This window comes from Triticum aestivum, chromosome 3D (genome assembly GCF_018294505.1).
Source record: "Triticum aestivum cultivar Chinese Spring chromosome 3D, IWGSC CS RefSeq v2.1, whole genome shotgun sequence".
Taxonomy (NCBI): domain Eukaryota; kingdom Viridiplantae; phylum Streptophyta; class Magnoliopsida; order Poales; family Poaceae; genus Triticum; species Triticum aestivum.
Genome location: NC_057802.1, coordinates 390,305,219 through 390,314,706, shown reverse-complemented (window position 1 = coordinate 390,314,706; position 9,488 = coordinate 390,305,219). Strand labels below are relative to the sequence as shown.

Sequence of the window (9,488 nt, the reverse complement as noted above, 5' to 3'; positions counted from 1 at the left end):
GATGTTCTACCGGCGCAGGGCTTCGCCTAAGCACCGCTACGATATTATCGAGGTGGATTATGGTGGAGGGGCACCGCACACGGCTAAGAGATCCAAAGGATCAATTGTTATGTCTCCAAGGGGTGCCTCCCTCCCCGTATATAAAGGAGTGGAGGAGGGGGAGGGGCCGACCACCCTAGGCGTGCCCCATGAGGAGTCCTACTCGACTCCCCCTTCCATGTGGGAGTAGGAGAGGAGAGGGAAGGAGAGGGGGGGAAGGAAAGGAGGGGCGCCGCCCCCCCTCCTTGTCCAATTCGGACTGAGGGGGAGGGGGCGCGCGGCTGCCCCTTGGCCGCCCCTCCTCTTCTCCACTAGGGCCCAATAGGCGCATTAGTCTCCCCGAGGGGTTCCGGTAACCCCCTGGTACTCCGGTATATGCCCGATACTCCCCGAAACCATTCCGGTGTCCGAACATAGTCGTCCAATATATCAATCTTTATGTCTCGACCATTTCGAGACTCCTCGTCATGTCTATGATCACATCCGGGACTCCGAACTACCTTCGGTACATCAAAACACATAAACTCATAATATAACCGTCATCGAACTTTAAGCGTGCGGATCCTACGGGTTCGAGAACTATGTAGACATGACCGAGACACGTCTCCGGCCAATAACCAATAGCGGAACCTGGATGCTCATATTGGCTCCCACATATTCTACGAAGATCTTTATCGGTCAAACCGCATAACAACATACGTTGTTCCCTTTGTCATCGGTATGTTACTTGCCCGAGATTCGATCGTCGGTATCTCAATACCTAGTTCAATCTCATTACCGGCAAGTCTCTTTACTCGTTCCGTAATACATCATCCTGCAACTAACTCATTAGTTGCCATGCTTGCAAGGCTTAAGTGATGTGCATTACCGGGTGGGCCCAGAGATACCTCTCCGACAATCGAAGTGACAAATCCTAATCTCGAAATACGCCAACCCAACAAGTACCTTCGAAGACACCTGTAGAGCACCTTTATAATCACCCAGTTACGTTGTGACGTTTGGTAGCACACAAAGTGTTCCTCTGGTAAACGGGAGTTGCATAATCTCATAGTCATAGGAACATGTATAAGTCATGAATAAAGCAATAGCAACATACTAAACGATCGAGTGCTAAGCTAACGGAATGGGTCAAGTCAATCACATCATTCTCCTAATGATGTGATCCCGTTAATCAAATGACAACTCTTTGTCTATGGCTAGGAAACATAACTATCTTTGATCAACGAGCTAGTCAAGTAGAGGCATACTAGTGACACTCTGTTTGTCTATGTATTCACACAAGTATTATGTTTCCGGTTAATACAATTCTAGCATGAATAATAAACATTTATCATGATATAAGGAAATAAATAATAACTTTATTATTGCCTCTAGGGCATATTTCCTTCAGTCCCGACCTCCAGGCCCAGGCACGCCACAACAACAAAACAGGTCGGCCCACCGACAGGTTTAGCCCACCAGCCTGATTTAGGCCTATTTAGGCTGTTTTTTTTTTGCTTACTTTGGTTGTTTGTGTGCTATGATGAATAAAAAAACTAAATGGGTTGTGTCGTTCCAGCACACGTGCCTAGCCTGCGAACCATGCACGACCCTAGGTGGGCCATGTGTCGAGCTGGCCCAATACGGCCCGGGGCACGCGTGCTAATATGTCAGCATGCCGGGCACGTCCAAGGTAGCCAGGATCTAGCTACATTAAGTGAGGGGTTCCATGCATATTATTATGTACCCGCGATTTAGTTGGAATAATGGAAGAGTGGTAAGGATCTATGTGTTAAACACAAAAGTAAATACGAGCATCGGAGAAGATAAAGGCGCGAGCTTGACCCTTTTCACCTGAATAGGCGGCACCATATGACTCTTTATCGGCCCACATCATCTAAAGAACCGGTTGATCAAGGATTGGGGCGCCTGTTGTAAGAACCTCGAGCTCAACTTTCGTTGGACCCACCGCAACCTCACCCTCGCAAGGTGGGCTGCCTCTGTTGGGCCAAACGGGCTATTGGACTTATGTGGTGGCAAACGATGGATTGCGGGTTAATTACATAAAATGTGTGTGTGTGTGGGGGTGTGTTAATTGTGTATGAGGGACCAATAATATCACCTCCATTTACTGGTAGGTATAGATAGATGTTCTTGAGTCTTACACTAGTATTTGCATATTCTTGAATTTATTTTAGGCTTTTCCAGCGATATTCTTTCATATGTATGATGTGCTCGTCGACTACGGTGCGTCCGCGACAACTTTGTCAATGCCAAGATCCGTCGACTTAGTCCCTCGAAAATGCTCACTGGGGTATGATGAGCATTCATAAACGTTTGCACTTTGTTTTAAAAAAGATTTGGAGGTGTTTGACAACTGAAATGGTAACGACAATGTGAACGTAATCAGATCACAGTGTTTAAGGAGGTGTAATGAGTTTTTTCCAAGTTCATTTGGTTCATGTTCAAGAAAAGGAATTGATTACCATCACTCACCTCTTGCTCGGCCCTGCTACTTGTCGGCCACCATCCTCCCCACAAAATAGCCTGCTCTTGATCGGCCTCAGCCGCCCAGGATCTCAAGCGCCACCGACCCTTCCCGATCTCACGCGCTTGGTTGTTGCGAGGAAGGCGGAGGGGGGCTCGAAAGGGGTCGGGGAGGCGCCGGTGCCGAACTCGAAGGCGATTGGTGAGGAGGCGACGGACGAGGAGGACGGGGTCGGGCAAGGGGAAGGCCAACAGGGAGCTCGGGGGAGGATGAGGGTAATGGGCTCGGTACCGCACCCTCTACTGGTGGGTAGGCGGTATCGATCATTAATTGCCCTGGACTCGTTTATGGAGGGACGTGTTTACGTGTAGAGTTACCAAACACGGTTAACGTTTTCCCTTTACGTCATAAACATGTGATGGGCAAAAATATTTGAAACAAACACCTCCTTTGATGCATTTTATTACTCTGATGGTAGCCCTTCCGGTCCCACCCAATCCATCCCTGCGAGCTTTTCCACTCCACCCCGTGTGCCCCCAACCACGCTGCACACTTCTCGCGACCTCCAAGATCCAAATCCCTGACCGGCGGCGGCGGCGATGCTCCTCTACCACCGCATCATCCCTCGCCTCTAAACACGGTTAATCATATATTATTCTCCTCTAATCATGAACATGAATATGATTTATGAGTAGTTTCGTTTGTTCTTAAGGACATGGGAGAATTCTTGTTATAAGTAATCATGTGAAGTTCGTTTTTGTTTGATGTTTCGATGATGTGTCGTGTTATTTTTCCTCTAGTGATGTCGTGTGAACGTCAACTACATGACACAATATTATGTTTAGGCCTAGAGGAAGTTATTGTGGGGTTCGTAAGTAAATGATGGGTTGCAGGAGTGATGGAAGCCTAAATCTAGATTACACACTATTCTGCAAGGGGCTGATTTGGATCAATATGTTTCATGATATTAGATTTATCTTAATTCTTCTCGTAGTTGCGGATACTTGCGAGAGGGGGCAATCATAAGTAGATTGTTTGTTCAAGTAAAAACAACAACTTTGCATCGGTTCATCCACGTAAGAACTTATCGAAGCAGTGAACGCGAGACAATGAATCGTGACGAAAACAACCACATGAAATTTTCATGTGTCCCCAAGACCATTTTAATCACCATAAAAAGTACTTCCCACTTGTCTTTTGGAATAAAGAGGATTGAGTCACCTTGCCGCACCTTATTACTTTGATTACAAATTATCTTGCTATCAAATTATCTGTCACAATTACTTTATAACATTTGCAAAGAATATTTTGCTAAAAACTGCTTATCGATTCCTTCTACTCTTTGTTTGTTTGATATCTTACTTATTGAAAGGACTATGATTGATCCCTCATTTTATACAATGTTGTAAGAAAATTTTGATGTATTTTACTCGTTTCATCCTGAATTTTTTGTCGCAGAAACAAAACAGATAGAAATGGATGTCAGAATTTACTCTGATTTTCTTATGGCAGTCCTTCCGGCCCCACCCAATCCATCCCTGCGAGCTTTTCCACTCCACTCCGTGCGCCCCCAACCACGCCGCACACTTCTCGCGGCCTCCAAAACCCAAATCCCTGACCGCCGGCGGCGGCGATGCTCCTCTACCACCGCATCCTCCCTCGCCTCCTCTCCCTCTCCCTCCCCTCCAGCCCCACCTCGAAACTCCTCATCCGCCCCTCCCGCCTCCCTCCTCGCGGCCCCTTCCTGCCTCGCTGCGCCGCGCTCTCTCAGCTCGCGGCCCCCCAAACCGTAGACCACTCCGACGCCGAAGAATCCGCCGACCACTTCGACGCCGAAGAGCCCCAGGAGCCCCAGGAGCCGCAGGAGGTGCAGGTAAAGCTCCCCCTCGACCGGCTCTTCCTGCCACCGGGGGCGAGCGTGACCCCGGGGGACGAGGAGGTCGTGACCGCGCGGGTCCTCAAGGGCTCCAACATCGTGCTGGGCACGTACGCGCGGGGCGATGCGCAGGTGGTTAACGCGGATTTCATAAAGAGCAGCGTGCGACCCGATGACTGCCCCAGGGATGGGCTGCCCGAGTTCGCGCTCGTCGGCCGCTCCAACGTCGGCAAGTCGTCACTGCTCAACTCGCTCGTTCGCCGCAAGCGCCTCGCGCTCACCTCCAAGAAGCCTGGTAGGCCGCGCTTAACTTTTTTTGTTGCCTAATTATATGCTGCAACTGTAATGCTGTCGGGGTTTAAGGTTTAGGTCCTCTCGTTCCTACTTGCTTGGAGGCGATTGCCTAGTTGATTCGATAGCCTTGCGAGTACTTGTGGATATGGTAGAGGCGGGCTATTCTGGAATTTGAGTGCACAAATGCGTTCATAGGATTGGCCTGGTTCTGGGTTTTAGTGTCCAGCTCTAAAACTGCACGTTATGCACCTGCATCTTACACCAAGCTGTTCAGTTCCATTCATACATAGAAAAGCTGGTTATTCTTTCTTCATACATGGTTCTTTTCTCTTTATAATGGTCATGCACACCGATGATAATAGTCATCTTGCTATGCCCGGTTATTGTTGTAATGTTGGCCTTTCAGAAGGTCTGGCACTCTCGTCTTCGAGTTTTGTTTTGTTGGCCACATGTTTGATGTTTACCTTATAAGAGCTTATTTGTCTGCCCAAACTGACAAGAGAGCAGAAGACCATGAAACTGTGCTGTCTAGTTCTACATCATTTTCCTTTTGCCAAACTGTATCTTTTGGTTTTAATAATAATAATAGTTTCTGCAAGCACATGGAGCTGCAGAAATATATTCTCTAGAAATATGTTCAACATGACCTTATTCCAGCTGTTCGTTCCTTGGCCTCTTACACGATATACTGCAGCAGAACCTCAATAATCATATTATCAAATCAACTCTCCATCCAAGTTTCATTAATTTTCTTAATTGTTTTTATCATTGCAGGAAAGACCCAGTGCATCAATCATTTTAAAATAAATGACAGTTGGTACCTTGTTGACTTGCCTGGTTATGGGTATGCTACTGCTCTTAGCCCACTTTCAGTTTCTGTATTTTCCGAAAAAAGTTCTTAACTATGCAGACGAATGCATTAAAATGTTTGACCATCGAACTTCAAGCCTGTTTTGTTGCCATCAAACTTAACATATCTCTTCCTAATCTTCCATGCCCAATTTCGATGTTACAGATCCATTGGAATTAAAGCTGACACATTACCTGCAAACATCGATATTCTTGAAATAAATCGAGTAGCTAAACTGTATTCTCAAATTGTGAATTTACTTGCCCTTTTTAACATATCGTCCCCCTTTGAGTTAATGCCCTACTGTGGATGCCTATTTTTAAGTTACTGTCTACCTACGAATAGTTCATTAGTGGATAATAAGTTCTATGGTGCATAAGTAATATCTGTAGTAACAGGAAATGATTTTATTAAATCATGGTTAATTTTTTGGTGAAAAGCAAGGTACTTTAACCTGCAGTTTTAGACTTTGTACATAAACATGATTATGCTGACCAAATTGGTGCCAATCATTTCGAAATATATTTGATATTTGGGAATTTAGAAGAGTGTTCACACCATCTAGTATGGACTGTTACTGTGCATATCAATATCTTTATTAATTTGAGTTACACACTGATATATTGTATATGTCAAAAACACTTTCTGGACTCGTGTCTTCTTTGAGCCTGCTTTATGTAGGTTAATAAAAATCAAAATATACTTCTTATTCGGACATACATCAAACGAGGAAAGGATCCATGACAGTAGAAAATTAAACTCAACTAGTTGGAGCTTATATGTTTTTTGAAATATTCTCCATCTTCTGGCTTTAACTAAAGCATTTATTTGAACAGATATGCTTCAGCACCACAGGTAGCTCGTAAAGATTGGGATGAATTTACTAGAAATTACTTCCTCAGCAGAGACAATTTGGTCTCAGTTTTTCTCCTTATTGATGCAAGTATTCCTGCTAAGAAGATTGATCTTGACTATGCTAGTTGGCTTGGGCAAAATAAGGTAAGCCATCCTTTCCAAACAACTAAAATTTCGTACTGAAAGATATTGAACTAGTTAGCTATCTACACCTTTTGCATATTGAACTATCAATGATGAGAGTCCATCATGTTACAGGAAATTAGTCAATGTATTTACCTACCGCATTGAAAGATGTGCTACTGTACACATGAAGTTTGTTCTTTTTGTTGTTCTGATGAAACAAATTACAGTGCTATGTTAGACTTTAGCAGTCAATAATATACTTCCTCTGTCCGGAATTACTTGTCGCTCAAACAGATATATCTATAGTGCTAGATTTAGTCTGAGCTAATAGGCATGTATCATGTCAAACTTTGCAGTGTGAATAATTAGGAATTTATTAGTGATTTATCAGGTTTCAAAATTATTTATCTTTACTACTCCTACCATGAATCAGGGGTTATTTTAGGCATTTTAATCTTGTGCATTTAAAACAGTAGGCTTCTGTCTCTTCAGTGTCATCTGAGACTGATATAACAGTAGGCTTCTTGAGATTAGTTAAAGTACAGTCAGAACACTAGTGTTGTTCGGCATGCTCGATGGTTTATTCATTTTTGATGAATTGCAAAGTTTGAAGTATTCTTAAAAGAGTTACTATGGCCTTATTACAGATTTGCTGAAAGAACAAATTTGTCTTAGTAAGAAAGATTAAACATCAAATTCAACAAGGACTAGACAGCAATATTTTTTTTTGGTATCCATGGGTGGATGTGAAGACATCCAAGGAGTAGAGTATAGGGATTGGAATGAAAACAAATGCAAGTAGCATGGTTCACATGGAGGATTAGAGAGTTCAGATAGGTAGCTCAGAAGAGATAATGAGGGGCACCCCTTATCATGACGTACGAGGGGAGGGGTGGTCCCTGTCTAGCTTTTTCCTCTTGCACTAAAGGAGGAGCTTTACGTAGACGTCCTGTCATGTGGGGCCGCACATATGCACATAGTCGGATTGAAACCACATCTGAAAGGGAAAACATACAACCGTAAACCCTGATCTTCAGGTAAATGGGGATCTTAGAGCATCTCTAGCGGACCCCTTATATCACGGACCCTTATCGCGCGTTTACAATTCGCGGAAAAATATTCTCTTCTACAGTTCCACTATGCGGGGTCTGTTCGGCCGCAGCCCGTGCAAGCCCGCAAAATGCGTGTTTTTTTTTCTGAATTTGACACATATCTCACATATTACACAGAATTATGAATTCAAATAACATAAAATGTGAATATTATGAATCCAAATTACAATAATTATTCAAATCACCAAATAAAACTAATAATTCAATACAACAATTGTCCCGAATACAACAATGATACCGATCACACACACATGAATTAAATGAAATGAATGTAAAATTGGCCGGTGCCTTTGCCAATGCTGCCCAATGCCTTTGGCCATGCCTTTGCCAATGGTGCTCAATGAGATCCTCCTGAAGCTGATGGTGGGTGTTTGCATCTTCAATGCCGGTATGTCTGAAGGAATGCTTGTATGCGGTCAGGTCTCTAGCTGGCTTCACACAGCTACCGACATTGTCGTAGAAGAACTCCAAGTTCATGTCCCTCTCATCTTCGATGGTCATGTTGTGAAGAATCACACAACATGTCATGATGTTGCTCATGGTTTGCTTGTCCCAAAAACGAGCAGGACCACGAACAATGGCAAATCTAGATTGCAAAACCCCGAAGGCTCTTGAACAATGGCAAATCTAGATTGCAAAACCCCGAAGGCTCTTTCAATATCTTTTCGGGCAGCCTCTTGTACCTCTGCAAATTCAATATGCTTCCTAGTTTTGGGCTTTTTGATGCTCTTGACAAATGTACACCAAGAAGGGTAAATACCATCTGCAAGATAGTACCCCTTTGTGTACTCATGCCCATCCACCGTGAAGTTGCAAGCAAGAGCATCACCACTAGCAAGTCTAGCAAACAAATGAGACCGTTGCAACACATTGATATCATTTAGAGTACCCGGCATACCAAAAAAACAATGCCAAATCCACAAATCCTCGGATGCTATGGCCTCTAGCACAGTTGTTGCATCACGAGACTTGCCACAATACTGTCCGTGCCATGCCTTCGGGCAGTTTTTCCAAGTCCAATTCATGCAATCAACGCTTCCTAGCATGCCGGGCCAACCTCGCTTCTCATTTGCTGCCATCAACTTTTTTGTGTCTTCCTCGTTGGGTGCACGAAGATAGACAAGACCAAAGACACGGATGATCACTTTGGCGAACCGACGCACTGACTCAATAGTAGTATCTTCGCCAATGCGAAGATACTCGCCGGAATGCCATATGCAGACACACGCATAGCTGTGGAGATTTTTTGCGTGCGCTAAAACCCAACAAGCCCGCGGCGTTTCTCCTTTGAGTAAAAAACCGAGAATTGGCCTCGCAAGCTTGCACAATTTTTACGAAGAGGGATCGGCGCATTCGATACCTTCTCCGGAAGAGGTGCGGCGGATAGGTAGGATTGTTCGCAAAGTAGTCTTGCATCAACATTTTCCCGAGATGGCGGTTGCAAGGGATGCAAAGAGGGCCGACGGTCGATCCTCCTCGCCTCTTGTGGTTTCGTTCCTCAACCTCCTTCACGGCTAGGACCGCTACCACCATCTGCTGCCGATGGCGCTCGAGCATCGATTCCACGTCCGAGTCGTCGAACGAGGATGAATCCTCGAGCAAAAATTGCTCACAAGGGCTCAAATCCATCTACAAAAACCGTATTCGAGCTCGCATCAACGAAATTTCACCGGCGGTCGAGCTACAATGGGAAGAAAAGGCGGCGACCGGGGGCGACTCGGTGAATCCGGGGCGGGCGGCGACTTGGCGGCGGTCGATCCGGGGCGGCGGCGACCGGGGGCGACTCGGTGAATCCGGGGCGGGCGGCGACTTGGCGGCGGTCGATCCGGGGCGGCGGCGACCCAGGGGCGGCTCGGCGGATCCGGGGCG

At 45.4% G+C, this 9,488-nt stretch overlaps 1 protein-coding gene across 1 annotated transcript in view; it reads left to right on the top strand.

The window, feature by feature from the left end:
* Positions 1-4,042: 4,042 nt before the first annotated feature.
* LOC123079103 (GTP-binding protein At2g22870) overlaps positions 4,043-9,488 on the top strand; it is an 8,937-nt gene continuing 3,491 nt past the window's right edge. Inside the window, exons 1-3 of the mRNA XM_044501776.1 lie at positions 4,043-4,677; positions 5,451-5,520; positions 6,363-6,525. Coding sequence (XP_044357711.1) covers positions 4,140-4,677; positions 5,451-5,520; positions 6,363-6,525 — 771 coding nt within the window. The 5' untranslated portion in view covers positions 4,043-4,139. The remainder of the gene's footprint in view (positions 4,678-5,450; positions 5,521-6,362; positions 6,526-9,488) is intronic.